This window comes from Dipodomys merriami, unplaced genomic scaffold (genome assembly GCF_024711535.1).
Source record: "Dipodomys merriami isolate MVZ:Mamm:240054 unplaced genomic scaffold, mDipMer1.0.p SCAF_174, whole genome shotgun sequence".
Classification (NCBI taxonomy): Eukaryota; Metazoa; Chordata; class Mammalia; order Rodentia; family Heteromyidae; genus Dipodomys; species Dipodomys merriami.
Window position 1 is genome coordinate 2,258,505 of NW_027203093.1, and position 14,427 is coordinate 2,272,931.

The 14,427-nt window shown below is 57.1% G+C and overlaps 2 protein-coding genes and 1 long non-coding RNA gene across 4 annotated transcripts; 1 reads left to right on the forward strand and 2 right to left on the reverse strand.

The window, feature by feature from the left end:
• Positions 1 to 4,949: 4,949 nt before the first annotated feature.
• On the reverse strand, positions 4,950 to 9,184 carry LOC138829626 (zinc transporter ZIP4-like). 2 transcript variants are annotated; one of them, XM_070026062.1, is made up of 12 exons: positions 8,919 to 9,184; positions 8,224 to 8,496; positions 7,673 to 7,886; positions 7,423 to 7,574; positions 7,161 to 7,332; positions 6,786 to 6,958; positions 6,540 to 6,698; positions 6,320 to 6,454; positions 6,175 to 6,229; positions 5,926 to 6,078; positions 5,254 to 5,363; positions 4,950 to 5,177 (listed from the first exon to the last, which is right to left on the reverse strand). In XM_070026062.1, the coding sequence occupies exons 1-12, from the start codon at positions 9,111 to 9,113 to the stop codon at positions 5,049 to 5,051; spliced, it is 1,920 nt and encodes a 639-aa protein (XP_069882163.1). In that variant the 5' UTR covers positions 9,114 to 9,184; the 3' UTR covers positions 4,950 to 5,048. The 2 variants fall into 2 exon arrangements, with proteins under 2 accessions (XP_069882163.1, XP_069882162.1); XM_070026061.1 differs by having other exon boundaries at positions 5,254 to 5,441; positions 8,919 to 9,183.
• LOC138829628 (uncharacterized) lies at positions 9,001 to 13,440 on the forward strand. The gene is made up of 2 exons (XR_011372677.1): positions 9,001 to 9,137; positions 13,089 to 13,440. It is a non-coding gene; the product is annotated as an uncharacterized lncRNA (long non-coding RNA).
• LOC138829627 (vacuolar protein sorting-associated protein 28 homolog) lies at positions 11,893 to 14,350 on the reverse strand. Its single transcript, XM_070026063.1, has 8 exons — positions 14,318 to 14,350; positions 14,158 to 14,195; positions 13,876 to 13,995; positions 13,112 to 13,217; positions 12,904 to 13,005; positions 12,493 to 12,546; positions 12,276 to 12,367; positions 11,893 to 12,192 (listed from the first exon to the last, which is right to left on the reverse strand). Exons 3-8 carry the CDS (start codon positions 13,953 to 13,955, stop codon positions 12,075 to 12,077), a joined length of 552 nt encoding a protein of 183 aa, XP_069882164.1. The 5' UTR covers positions 13,956 to 13,995; positions 14,158 to 14,195; positions 14,318 to 14,350; the 3' UTR covers positions 11,893 to 12,074.
• Positions 14,351 to 14,427: the final 77 nt, after the last annotated feature.

Genomic DNA, 14,427 nt, shown 5'->3' on the forward strand with positions numbered 1-14,427 from the left:
TGCGCCTGTAGCTTCGGCCGGTGCGGCCGCGACGGGGGCCTTGGGCCGGGGGCCCGGCCGGGGGCCCGCGGAGGCCCGGCCGCAGGCTCGGCCCGCGCTGGCTCGCCTCGGCGCCCGGCCGTCTCCCGGCCCGTGACAGCCGGAGGAGGTACCGGGTTTCGGCCGCGCGCCGGCGGCTCCCGCTGTCGTCCTGGCTGCTCCGGAGGCCGAGATCTGGGGACCGCGGCTCAGAGCCAGCCCGGGCCGGGAAGCGCAGGACGCGGCGCTGTGGCTCGGCTGGAGAGCTCCGGGACAGCGCCCAGGCCCGCGACCGACAAAGGAAAACAGACGGCTTGGTTTTTCGACGACGTGCTAGATGCAGAACGCAGCGTCTCTGCGCGGCCGCAGCCAGCTATAGCATGTCCTGCCCTGGCGGCCGCCATCTCCAGGGTCCAGTCGTGACCACAGAGATCCCCTGCCCCGTGAGCGCCGCGCCCCGCGTCGCAGCTCCCCCGCCCTGGCGTTCCCGCCGTAGGCTGGCCCCTGCCCCAGCCCAGACCCACCTGAGCTCCATCTGCCTCACTTCCTACCCCCAGACCCTCTTGCTACCTAGATAGTGGAGGCTGCCAAGTGCTCTCTCTCCGGGGCAAATAGGGCTCCTCTAATAAACCTTGTAGGGGCTGGGAAGGTGGCTCAGTGGTAGAGCGCTTGCCTAGCATGCATGAGGCCCTGGGTTCCATTCCTCAGTACCACATAAGCAGGGGAAAAAAAGCCGGAAGTGGCGCTGTGGCTCAAGTGGTAGAGCACTAGCCTTGAGCTGAAGAGCTGAGGGACAGCGCCCACAACCGGACCCAAAAAAAAAAACCCAACCTTGTAATAATCTTCCTCCTGTGCCTGCCTGTGCGTGATCCCCTGTGAGGATCCTTTCAATATCTACCTCTAAGGCTGCAGAGCAGTTTGCTACTCTATCCCGCCCACCAGAATTAACCTGTCATCCCAGGCTGATGTTTTCTCCTGTGTGTCTGAGTGGCTTTCTGGGTCGGCGCTTGAACAACCTACCAGAACCACTGGGCTACAGTAAAGGCAGTGCCAAGAGGAGAGTTTATAGCTATGAGTATTTACATCAGTAAGACAGAATATCAAATAAATAATGATGCACCTGAAGCTCCTAGAAAAAAGAAGTAGCCAAACTGAAAATTAGCAGAGGACTGGGAATGTGGCATAGTGGTAGAGCGCTTGCCTAGCATGCATGGAGCCCTGGGTTCCATTCCTCAGTACCACTTGCACAGAAAAAGCCAGAAGTATCACTGTAGCTAAAGTGGTAGAGTTGTTAGTATTATGCTCACCTTTGGTCCTCAGCTCCACACACACCTGGGACCACTCCCATTCCTGGTGTTCCCTCCATACAGGTGGCCCCTCCCTCTCTCCACCCAGACCCACCTGAACTCCCATCTACCTCACTTCCTATCCCCCAGACCCTCCTGCTACCTGGATGGTGGCAGAGGCCGTGTGCTCTCTCTTGGGGGAAATATGGCTCCTCTAATAATCCCTATAATTATCCTTCTCCTCTGCCTGCCTGCCTGCCTCCTCATGGTCCCCTGGGATGGATGTTTCCGATTCTCTTTCAAGAGTACTAACCTTGAACAAAAGAAGCTCAGGGACAGTGCCCAGGATCTAAGTTCAAGCCCCAGGACTGGCGGAAAAAAAGAAAAAGGAAGAATATTAGCAGATTGGGAGAAATGAAAACTAGATAGGCCAGGCCCCAGTAGCTCATGCTTGTAACCCTAGCTACTCAGGAGGCTGAGATCTGAGACCAGAGTTTGAAGACAGCCCAGGCAGGAAAGGAGAAATGTGCTTCAAGTGGTAATGCACTATCATTAAGCTAAAAAGCTTAGGACAGCACAGCACTTGGGTCCTGAGTTCAAGCCCTAGGGCTGACCTACAGACAAAAAAAAAAAAAAAAGATTTAAGCTGGAAGCTGGCACTGGTGGCTCAAGCTTGTAATCCTAGCTACTCAGGAGGCTGAGATCTGAGGATATCAATCCAAAGCTAGCCAGGCAGGAAAGTCCATGGGATTTTTACCTCCAATTTGTTAGGAAAGCCCAAGTAGAAGGGGGCAAAAAGGCAGACCTCAATAGGTCAGATTTTATTCATCACTGAGAGGGGCACCAAGTACCCTGGAGCAGGGTCAGAGGTATAGGGAGTGAAGGGGGAAATGCAAAGGGGAGGGTTTGGAGGAGAGGTGGGTGGGGATCCAAGGTTTAAGTAAACAGTCAACAAGGAAGTCAACTCAGCTCCCCCCCACCAGGGCCTGGGCTACTTTGTCTTGTACAATCAGGGGTGAGGTTTTTAATTGCTTAAGGTGGGGATTTCCAAGAAAGGCCCAGGGCAGGGAGTGTCAAGTGGGCCTGAAGGCAGCTTTGGGTTATGAGAACAATGCAGATTCCCATCACAACCACAAAAAACCGGAAATGGAACTGTGGCTAAAGTGGTTGAGCCCTAGTCTTAAGTACAAAAGTTTAGGGACAAGTTGGATATTGGTAGCTTAAGTCTGTAACTACTTAGAAGGCTGTGATCTGAAGATTGTGGTTCAAAGCCAGCTTGGGCAGAAAGTGCTTGAGACTCATCTCCAATAAACTACTCAGAAAATGCAGGGAGTGGTGCTGTTACTCAAGTGGTAGAGCACTAACTATGAGCAAAAATAGCTCAGGGACAGCGCCCAGGTCCAGAGTGCAAGCCACAGAACCAAAGGAAAAAAAAATAGATACAAATTAAACTTAATTAACTTTCAACAAAATTGAGACAAAAAATAAACTTTTAGCCAATACAGCCAAAAGGAAAAGGAACAAAGACACAAATTAATAAAATTAGAGACAAAAAGGTGAACATTAAAACAAATACCAGTGAAATTCCAGACAATCATGAGGAATTTTAATTTTTGTCCTTGTGAGGCCTGAACTCTGGGCCTGGGTGCTCTCAGCTCTTCAACTCAGGGCTAGCGCTCTACCACTTGAGCCACCTCCCCAGCCCCATGAGGAAATATTATGAAAAACTATATTCAAATGAAATGGAGCATCTAGAAGAAATAAATTATACTTTTTGCATTTGACCTACCAAAACTGAAACAATAGGAGATAAGCCTTAAATAGATCTAGGCTTGGGATGCGGCTTAGTGAACAGCGCTTGCCTTGCATGTATGAAGCCTTGGGTTCCATTCCTCAGAACCACATAAACAGAAAAAGCTGAAAGTGGTGCTCTGACTCAAGTGGTAGAGTGGCTAGCCTTGAGCTGAAGAGCTGAGGGACAGCGCCCAGGCCCAGAGTTCAAGCCCCACGACTGACCAAAAACAAAACAAAAAAGAGTCTCATGGACTTTCCTGCCTAGGCCGAAATACAACAAAGGACAGAAAAGTGAACAGGCACTGATGGGGACAAATACTGTTGTCCAAGTCTTCTACCTTCTGTGCTCTGCTCAGGCCCTTCCTGTATTTCTATATTATGAATTGTGTTTAGGAGGGAGTTGGCAAATTCTAGACCTCTCTCGTGTGGTGGGGAAGGTTCTTGAAGGATCCATGTCTTCTGGAGTTGGTCCAAGTATTTGGCTCCAGTCCTAAGAGCTTCCTCAGGCCCAGGGGCCCTCAGAGGTGACCCTTCCCACCCAGGTCACGTGGCTCCCGTCATCTGTCACAGGAGGACCTCTGGAGCACGAGGTGAATGTCCCCTGCTCCATCTGTGGTATTGAGTGAATGACACTTTGGATCTGATACCTATAGGCTCTTTATCCTTTCGTTCTTTCCTACTACCTCCTTTCTGCTACACGAGGAGTTCACTGCATGGCTAGAGCTCTGCCGAGCATTTTGGATGAGGGGAGTTATAGGCTGAATTGTATTCAACAAAAAGCTAATGAGCTGTTTTCGGTGGCCAGTGCTGTAGTCCCTGCACTCCAGCCAGCAGGACTGCGTATCTTATTTTAAGACCCTGGCTAGAACACTGGAGAGACTCTGTTTCAACCCTTAATGGGGGATGGGGGGGGGCGCGTTGTCATGAAGATGGAAGCAAAAGCTGAAGTCAGGTTGTGACATGCCAACGAACACCCGTGCCACCAGATGTCAAGTAAAGGCTCACGGCAGATTCTCCCCTGGACTTTAGACTTTTGGGGAGGGTCAGTCATGGGCTTGAACTTGGGCCTGGGTGCTGTCCCTCAGTTCTTCAGCTCAAGGCTAGTGCTCTACTACTTGGGCCACAGCGCCACTTCCACTTTTTGAGCAGTTAATGAGTGATAAGAGTTTCTTGGGGACTTTCCTGCCCAGGCTGGCTTCAAACTGTGATCCTCAGATCTCAGCCTCCTGAGTAGCTAGGATGACAAGTGTGAGCCACTGGTTCCCAGTAGAGACCTTCTTTTTTTTTGGGTCCGGTCGTGGGGCCTAAACTCTGGGTGTGGGCGCTGTCCCTCAACTCTTCAGCTCAAGGCTAGCGCTCTACCACTTGAGCCACAGCTTTTTTTCTTTCTTTTTGCTTATGTGGTATTGGGGAATTGAACCCAGGGCCTAATGCATGCAAGGCAAGCGCTCTACCACTGAGCCACCTTCCCAGGCCTAGGGACATTCTTCAAGCAAGCCTCCACTGACATCTTGGCTTTGGAGTTCTGTGAGAGCACACATTTCTGTTGTTTTAAGCACCCAATGTGAGCTAGGCTGTGTTAGGGCAGACCCACAGACTTCAGCACTAGGACTCTACACGGCTGCCTCTGCCGAAGCCTGAGAGCCCACTGGTTGCCACACTCTGCCGGGTCTGTACGCAGTGTTGGTGACATGGGTTTCAACCGGGAGCCTGGACATTTCCTCTGGCCATTCTTCAGGTGGGATCTCCACCACAGAGAAGAGAGCTGACTGCTGGTAAGTTCCTAGTGAAGGGCCGCAGGAGGCAGCACCCATGCTACGAACCCTTCCTTCCAGGCAAGCGGAGCACAGGTGCACTTCAAGGGTAGTCTTTATTGAGTCAGAGATGGGACACGGGCAGGGGGACACTCTCTGGCCACAGGCCAGGGGAGGCAGGGGCCAGAGCAGCGCATCAGAAGGTGATGCTCTCCTCGTACAAGGACAGCAGCAGCAGGATGGTCCAGCCGCCCAGGAGGCCCAGGTTGTGCAGCAGGAAGAGGAGCCAGGGCCGCGGGTCCCGCACATTTAGCACAGCTGGGAGCTGAAGAGGAGGCCCCGCTCAGCAGCCGCCACGGAGCTCCGCCCCCCCCCCCCCCCCCCCCCCAGCCAGCGCCTACCATGTCACTGAGCGCCACGTAGAGGAAGAGGCCGGTGGCCACCGCCAAGATCCAAGCCTCACTCTCCTCGCCAACCCCGACGGCCAGGGCCAGGTACAGGCCGGCGAAGGCTGTGAGTGCAGAGCCCAGGTTCAGCAGCAGTGCGCGCTTCACAGTCAGCCCTGCCTGCAGCAGGGCCGCGAAGTCTCCTGGAGTCGGGTGGGGTGGGGTGTGTCACATCAGGACTCACACACACACCTGGAGGACAGTGCCCAGAGCCACGCACATTCACACACACACACACACACACACACACACACCTGGAGGACAGTGCCCAGAGCCACGCACATTCACACACTCACACACACACACACACACACACACACACACACACACCTGGAGGACTCTGCCCAGAGAAAGACACACACACACACACACACATACCTGGAGGACTGTGCCCAGAGCCACGCACATTCACACACACACACACACACACACACCTGGAGGACAGTGCCCAGAGCCACGCACATTCACACACACACACACACACACACACACACCTGGAGGACTGTGCCCAGAGAGAGACACACACACACACACTTGGAGGACTGTGCCCAGAGACACACACACACACACACACACACACACACAAGGACTGCCCCACCTGCCCTGGCAGCTTTCCCAGGTGCTCACCCAGCTCGTGGGGCAGCTCGTGGCAGAACACGGCCAGGGAGGTGGCCAGCCCGGTCTTCCAGGAGGACGCGAAGGCTGCGCCCACGGCCAGTCCGTCCGCAAAGTTGTGCACAGCATCCCCAAATGTAATCATGTAGGGCAGCAGCCTCAGCTCTGTGGGTGTGGTGGGGGCGGGGTGTCTGCCTGGGGCCTAACCCTGCCCCCCCCAACCCTGACCCACAGCCCTCCCCAGCCTCCCTCCAGACTCACCTTGGCTCAGTGTCTGGGGCTCCAGGCCCAGTGGTTCCGAACCCTCCTCGGTCACCTGGAAGGAACTAGAGTGAGTGCAGGCCTGGCCCAGGACGCCAGGAGGGTCCTGGCAGAGGGCTCTGCGTAGGCCGGGACCACGGCTCACCAGGTCTGCTCGCGAGCCTGCGAGGGGCTGCTTGCGTTGCTGCAGCTCCCTGGGCGCCAGCTGCAGGGACACTCCATGGCTGTGGCCACCGTGGCTGTGGCCAGCGTGGCGGCAGGGCCCATTCTTCTCTGGGTCCTGTGGAGATGCAGATCAGGGCCCCTGAACCCCCCACACACACACACACACACTCTGCCCACCTGCCTGGGCCCCCAAGCCCGACCTGTTCACTGGGCAGCAGGAGGTTGAAGAGGCTCTCAAACAGGAAGAAGAGGTACAGGCCTCCGAGCACAGCCAGCAGCCGCCAGGTTGACTGTGAGCCAAGGCCCGTCTCCTCCCCGTGCGAGTGACGCTCCTCGCTGTGGGTGTGCAGCCCCAGCACCTACGGATCAGGGGTGCACTGGGGCCAAAGCAGGGAAGAGGGGACGGGCAGCGAGGGAAAGGGAGGAAGTGGTAGATGAGAACAGACCTTGGGGATCAGGTGCAGAAGGGCGTCCCCAGTGAGGGCCCCCACGGCCAGGCTCAGGAAGGCTTGCATGATGTAGTGGGTGGCTGTGCTGCAGCCCGAGCAGGTCAACAGCAGGAGGCCGAACACGGCGCACAGACAGATGAGCAGCGTGGCAAGGGAGCCGTACAGATACCCTGGAGGCGAGGCCGCACTCAACTCCGGCTTCCCGGGACGTGCCCAAGCCAGGTGCAGGAGCTAGAGCCCGCCTGGCTTGAACCGGCCCTCGGCCTTCAAGCCCCACTGCTCTCCCCCACCCGCCCCTCCCTCCTACCCGGGTGGGCCTCGGTTTCCACCAGGCCAGAATTCTGGGGGCACAGCTGCAGAGTGGGAACTCACTCTCGGCCTGGCTGAGCTGGTCCTTGGCGGGGGACCGGGGCTGGGGGTCGCAGGCCCCACTCAGCTGCTGCTGAAGCAGGGCAGGGCTCATCTGAGCCCAGGCCTGAGGGGTCACCCCGGCCTGCTCAGACCACCCATACACGGCCATCAGGTCCCTGGCGCTCAGGCACACCTGGGAGGTCAGAACAGGGGTCAGGGGCCTCCATGCAGATCCACGGGACCTGACCCCATCTCCTCTCCCCAGGACCTCACAGCAGCTCACCTTATCCCACTCACTGGAGCTGCTGCCGGGGGTCTCAAGAGACACCTCATTGGCACCCCTGCCCAGATCATGGTGGTCACTGTGGTCGTGGTCATCGTGGTCGCTAAGGTCCTCTCTGCCCACCCCTAGGCGCTGCATCAGAACCTGGAGCTCTGCAAGAAGGGGAGGGAGCTGTTGTAGGCTCCAGACCCTCCTGCAGGGGGCATGGGGGGGGGGGGGGGCGGGGAGCTCTCTCCCTGGCAGGTCTCACCGGCTAGGGAGATGTTGGGAGTCTGGCCGCCATGCTGCCGGAACACAAAGTCCACAAAGTACTGAGGGCTCGGGAGGCTGCGAGGGCTGGGCAGGGGCTGGAAACAAGACCCGCTCCTGACGTGGTCTAGCAGGGCGGCCAGGGCCGGGCCAGGGCTGCCAGGAGCTCCGGCTTCTTCCACCTCCTCCAGCAGCTGAGGGACACCTACACAGGTCTGGAGAGGGGTCGGCCTCTCAGCCCCACCTCAGCTCCAAGGTCCCCATCCAGATTCACGCAGCCTGGCAAGCCTTGTTCTCTGGGTCTGGGCCTACCACTCTCATGAGAACACTTGCTGGGTTTCACAGAACCCTAGCTTGGCTACACCATGGGCTGGCCTCATATCAAGGCCTGCCCCAGATACCCCGACCTCACCCCGACTCTTCCCTCCTGACCCCCTCTCCCAGCAATCCCCCTCCCCCACTCAGAAGTGAATTTCCAGCTGTGGTTCCAGCCTCCCAGCAGTCACCCCTGCAGCCCCTGGATGAGATCCCCCAGGCTCCCGTTGCCCTCACCTCCTCCCCAGGGGACTGGATGGAAATCTGGGTCTCCAACTTCTGCAGCAGCTGGTTCAGGCCTAGGGTCATGGCGTCAGGACTCCCGAGTTGTCCCAGGAAATGGTCAACCTGGGAGGCCAGGCGGCCAGCCCAGATGTCCACACACGTGCCCTCAGGGTTGCTAAGGTAGAGGGCCGCGGCAGCACTGAGGTGGCCAATGTATTTGGACTCCAGAACTAGCCCTGGCTTGTCAGGCCTGCCCAGGGCCAAGGCGTCCTCCACGGACAGGCACTGTGGGCAGACAGGGGAGAAGGGCTAGGGTGGGCACTCCACAGAAGGAACAGACTTGGCGAGGACGAACCCCATCATCACATCATGCCCAACCCTCCCAGTCCTTAGATCCACTAGTCCAACTAGGAGCCCACATCATGCCCAACCCTCCCAGTCCTTAGATCCACTAGTCCAACTAGGAGCCCACACACAGGGGACCCATCCTGGGCGGCTTCCAACAGTCAGGAGCAGTGGAGCTATCTGAGGCAGGCAGGGCAGCTGCGTCCATCCCAGCGCTGGGTAGGGAAGGCAGGCTCTGGTCTCCCAGCAGCTCATCCACCAGCCTCAGCCCGCCTCCTGGAGTTTGCCCAGGTGCCTTTCCGGCAGGCTGCAGGGTGGAGCGGGCAGGAAGGGCTGGGGGACTCCTCGGGTGGGGCTGTTACCTTTCCACACGGCACGTCGGTGCAGTGCACACGGTCCGCCAGCATATTTAACAGGCTGCCCAGTGCCTCTCGATCCAGAGCACCCTGGCCTGAGGTGAGCTGGTGAAGCAGACTGGTAGGCTGAGCCACAGCGGCGGTTACCACCAGCACTGATAGCAGGAGCCCTGGGGTGAGCCGACCTGGGAACACCGCCATGCCTCCAGCCTAGGTGGAGACTTGGTGAGTCTGCGGCCTAGGTCCAGACTGGGGCTGGGTTTGACCTGCCAGGCCCCAGCACAGGGACCTCTCCCAGGTATTTCCTGCAGGGCCCTGTGATTGGCTGCTGGCTGTGCCGGGTTAACCATTCCAGTGGCAGATCCTCCCTAGCAGCTGGGGGCCAGGAGCTGCGGCCTGGAGGCAGGGCTGGGCCCCTCACCCTGGGTGGGTGGGTGGCCTGTTGGGCCTGGATCTCTGGAGGCTGGCCCTCAGTGGGGGGCCAGAGCAGAGGCGCATGGATGGCACCACCTCAAAGCTGGGCCCCAGTCCTTTCTTCTCCCCCTTCTTTTTTGGTGCTGATCTTGGGACTTGAACTCAGGGCCTGGGCACTGTCCCTGAGCTCTTTTTGTCCAAGGCTAGCTCTCTACCACTTGTGCCACTGCTCCACTTGTGGCTTTTGAAGACTTTCCCACCCATCGGGGCTTTGAACCCAATTCTCAGAGCCCAGCTTCCTAAGCAGTTAGTTACAGCCATGAGCCACCCATATTCCTACTAGGAAAGTGTTTGACACTCAACTATGGCAGGATTTGGGAGGTGTAGACCTGCAGGACCTGCGCCCACCCTTCTTATTTAAGGACCCTAACACCTCAGCCCTGTGGCCAGCCTTGGGGAGGGGAAGGGGTTCTTCCAGAACCCTGGGCTGTGGCTACCTGGTGGTGATGGTGGAAGGGGTGTGTGTGTGGAAAACTTGCGGTGTCACGCTCCCCACCCCCAGCTCTCCAGGGAAAATCCCCAGGAAATCGCTAAAGCCAAAACCCAGAAAAACAGGAAGGGAAGAGAGGCCTGGGCCCTGCCACCACCTGGCAGGCTCCTGGGGGCAGGAAGGGGTTGGGGGAGGATCCCAGTGCTGTCCCTCCCTGCTGGTTTCATCCAGCCTTTGACCCCTGGACCTTATCTCAACTTCTGGGGACAGGAACAGGCTGGGGTAAAGGTCAGAGTACTGAGAAGCAGCACTCCAGCTGGCAGGCTGCGCTTTCTGGAGGGCTGGGCTGCAGGGAGGCACCGTCCCCAGCCACCATAGAAGGCTGCCAGGCCCCTCAGGGCGGGGAGCCTGAGGATTCTGCCCTGTAGCCTTGGGCGTGGGCTCAACGGGAGAGGCCATCCTGGGACCTGGGGTCAGGTGCCTCTTCCACTTCATACCACAAACTTGGAGCCTTCAGGCTGGGACACCTGCGATGTACATCCTGCCCTGGCCCAGAGGAGTGTGAGGGGCCAAAAAGTAGGCTGGTTGTGGGCTGTGAAGTCTGCATAGCTTCATTACTCACTGCTCCAAAGCAGGGAGCCTGACTGAGCTAGGCCTCATCCCAATCATCAGGCCTGACACATGCTACAGTATGGATGAGCTGAGAAGACATTATGCTGAATGAGAAGTCAGTTACAGAATGGCAAATAGCATGATTGCACTTACAGGACCGCTGGGCATGCCTAAAGCCATAAGCCCAGAGATGGAAAACAGAATGGTGGGTACCAAGGGCTGGAGCATTAAATGTATTAGTGGTACAGGGGTCCAGCTTGGGAAGATAGACTTGTAGAGGTTAAGTGGCAGGCATGGCCCCAAGAATCCATGCTTAGTGCCCCTCAATGGTGTTAACAATGATTATGGTGTTAAGTCTCACATTCTTTCACAATAAAAGGTGTATTAAAACAACACTCTCTGACCATCAACTGCTGCACACAAGTGGCTCTAGATGCTACCCACTCAAGCAATGCAGGCAGGAGGAGCATGAGCTCAAAACTAGCCAGGTGCCTAGACTTCTACCTACTCAGGAGGCTGAGATCCGAGGATCGTGGTTCAAAGCCAGCCCAGGCAGAAAAGTCTGTGAGACTCTTATTTCCAATTTCCAATAAACCACCAGAAAGCTGATAGTGGCGTTGTGGCTTAAGTAGTAGAGCGCTAGCCTTGAGCTGAAGAGCTGAGGGACAGCGCCCAGGCCCAGAGTTCAAGCCCCACAACTGACCAAAACAAAAAACAACAACAAAACTAGCCCGGCTACATTTTATGACCCTCTCTCAAATAACCAAAGGTTGGGAAGAGAGCTTAGTGGTCAAGTGGTTCGACAACATGCACAAGACCTTAGGACTACCAAAACGAAAAAGGTTAGGTGCTGGTAGCTCACACCTATAATCCTACTACTCAGGAGGCTGAGATCTGAGGATCATGGTTTGAAGCCAGCCCAGGCAGGGAAGTCCATGAGACTCTTATTGCCAATAAGCCACTCAGAAAAAGCCAGAAGTGAAGCTGTGGCTTAAATGGTAGATTGAAAAAAAGAAGCTCAGAGGCAAGAGTCCGGGCCCTGAGCTCAAGCCCCAGGACTAGCATTAAAAAAAAAAAAAGGTGTTTCCAGGCAGGAGAGCTGGTGCAGCAATGAAACCCTGTTGCACCCTGCTCTGAGGCCAGCAGGGCCAGGGCTATCAGATGTGGACTGCGGTCCCTGGCCCTAGCGAAGGGTCAGAGTCTGACACATAAAGGTGCCCAGGAGCCACGTAGGCTGCTAGCCCATCTGTGGCCTGGGTTCATCAAGCTCTAGCTGGGAGGTTGCCAGATTCATTACACCCGGCCCAACTGGATAGCAGATACGGCCCCAGCCTCCTTCCCAGCCCTCCCCACGCTCAGCCAGCTGGAGCCTGTAGAGAGGCAGACGGTGCACGGACGGGCCACAGGGCCGGGGGAAGGAGGTCAGGACTGAGTACTCAGAGCCAGGAGGGCGGACAGGAGAGCTGTCATGGCAGGAGGGTCACACCACATCTTTACTGCCACAGCAGGAGGGTCACACATCTTCACTGGGGGTGAGGTCCTAACGACACAGATCCAGGGCAACTAAGAGCGCAGAAGAACCCAGGACCATCTCCTAAGTTTGTCTTCTGAATGTCCGCACGCGCGTGCACACGAGGCACCGGAGGTCAGGTGTGCAGGAAGCGGTTGAAGGCGTTGTAGGCGGACTCCAGGTCAAAGAGCATCTGGCGCACCTGAGAGTCTCCCAGTTCATCAGATGCAGACATGCCGCTCAGGGTCTGCAACCTGGGGGCACAGTTATGTGTGGGTGTGGGGCCGCAGGGCAGCGATGCCAGCCATGACTCTGCATGCCCAGGAAGATCACTCACCACTGGCTGACGGTCTGGCGGCCCTCAAAATCTGGGGGCAAGTGGCTCATCCGGTGCATGGTCTCCATTAGCTCTCGCAGGTCCGGCTGAATCTGCAGCCGTAGGCACAGGCTGACACACGCTCTGCCCTTTGCCTCCCGCCCACCCCTCCCCCTCCCAGTCCTGTACCTCATCCATGCCCCCCCACCCGGCCCCTCCCCCAGTCCCGGTCCTGTACCTCGTCCATGGCGCGGATCTCCAGACGCAGCTTATCCATGATTGTGATGAACAGCTACGGGAGTGTGGACATGAGGGCTCTCCTACCACTTGGGTGGGGAAACCCCTGGAACTCTAGGTCCCTGCAGAGCTCGGTCCAGGGCTGAACCCATCACCCCCCCCCTCCCATCCCTGCTCCTTCCTCCCTCCACACCAGTTCCCAAGCCTGGACTCCTGGCTGTGGCCTGCCTGGGGGGACTTGGGGACTGGGGGTGCTTGGAGGTCCTGTCCATGTCCCCTCATGGTGTTTGCAGGAAGCCAGGCAGGCCTCGGAGAGCCCCCTGGATGCGGCTATGGGGGTCCCCACACGGGTGCTCCTTGGCACTCCTCCCCCCAGGCCCACATGCGGTCCTCCTGTGTAGGGTGTGCGCACCGAGACCACATCAGCGATGCAGCGGTTGAGATTGCCCTTGTCATCCTTGATGGTAATGGGCCGGTCCTCCTTGATCCGCTCCATGGCCAGCGGGCAGTCCAGCTGAGGGGAGCAGACAAGGGTACGGAGCCTTGAAGGCCAGCCCCTGGTAGGCGTGCTGACATCCAACTCCATCTTTCCTGCAGGATGGAGGGACCTGCTCACTCACTCGGAACTTGCGGCAGAATTCATCAATGGAGTTGATTTCCGAGCCCTGCACTTGTCGGAAGGCAGCTTTGTACTGGACCAGGAGTCGGGAGCAGGCTGCCGTGTACCTAGGGAGACAGGGATCTGCTGCTATGGGTCCGAGACGAGCCGAGTGCCCCTCCTCCTGTGCTCCTTTAGCCATTCCAGACTCGGAGTAGTTCTCATAGGGGTCTGAGGGATTGGGGACAGACAGGCCATGTAGGCTGAGATCAGAGAACAGGGTTCAAAGCCAGCCCTGGCAGGAAAATCCTTGAGACTTTTAACCTCCAATAAACCACCAGAAACCTGGAAGTGGTCCTGAGGCTCAAAATGGTAGAGCTCTAGCCTCGAGCAAGAAGAGCTCAGGGACAGCATCCAGGACCTGAATTTAAGCCCCAATGACTGACAAAAACAAAATAACCCCCCAAATCCCACAATAAATAAATAACAACTCTGAATAAGAGCTGGAAGGGCCACAGGGCCAGCACCAAGTCAGACTGAATGTCCCAATGCTCTAGCTCACTTTTTGAGGTTGATCTTCTATCAGTCAGGCCCTCTGGGCCTCCAGACAGAGCCAGGACTATATCTATTTGCATCTCACCTCTAACACTGGATACTTCTCAACTTCTGTAGGACTTCCCACCCCAGAGCACTAGGCAGCCTGGGCTCAGACTCTGCTCCTGCTGATTCCCCAGACTCTAAAGGGCAGGTGCCTGCCAGAGGCTACAGGCCAGTGGGCTCACTCACTCGTTGGGGGTGACGCAGTCCTTGATGTATGCCTTCTCCAGTGCCTGCATGGTCTTCACCACCGCAAACAGCTCCGCCATGTTGTCATACCTGAGATAACCTGTCCATCAGGCCACAACCCTAAGGCAGGAAGCCCAGGTCTCTGGTGTCTGAGGTGGCCAATTCCTGCCCCAGATCACAGCTACAGCAAAAACATTGGCACCTCGTACCCATCCCTGGCGGAGGCTCCCAACACAAATGTGGCAGGGGATGGGGGGCGGGGGGCACAGCCACATGACTTACTTCTCCCGCTCCCGGGCATTCTTGTACAACTTCACTTCCTATTAGAAAGAGTGGGCCTGTCAGCTAGCACCACCATTTAGCCACTCAAGGGCAGCAGGGTGAGAGCCACAGATGTCTGCTGTAGGCCAGTGCTAGCCAGGCAGGCCTCCACTATACTCACCTCATACAGCTCCGGCTTATTCCCAGGGGCTGGAACAAAACAAGCAGGAGCTGGCAGGTGAGCTTACAGACCCTGAGGCGCTAGTCCCACCCCCGGTTCAGTTACGTGAG

Excerpts from the sequence above, each read along its gene's own strand:
- LOC138829626 (XM_070026061.1), bottom strand. The coding sequence starts at position 9,113 with ATGGCGGTGTTCCCAGGTCGGCTCACCCCAGGGCTCCTGCTATCAGTG. Across the intron at positions 6,959-7,160 it reads CCAGCTCAGCCAGGCCGAGA|GGTATCTGTACGGCTCCCTT; the intron begins GTGAGTTCCCAC and ends CCTCGCCTCCAG. Across the intron at positions 6,455-6,539 it reads TCCTGCTGCCCAGTGAACAG|GACCCAGAGAAGAATGGGCC; the intron begins GTCGGGCTTGGG and ends GCATCTCCACAG.
- LOC138829627 (XM_070026063.1), bottom strand. The coding sequence starts at position 13,955 with ATGGCGGAGCTGTTTGCGGTGGTGAAGACCATGCAGGCACTGGAGAAG. Across the intron at positions 12,368-12,492 it reads AGATCCGCGCCATGGACGAG|ATTCAGCCGGACCTGCGAGA; the intron begins GTACAGGACCGG and ends CTACGGCTGCAG. Across the intron at positions 12,193-12,275 it reads CGCCAGACCGTCAGCCAGTG|GTTGCAGACCCTGAGCGGCA; the intron begins GTGAGTGATCTT and ends CTGTGCCCCCAG.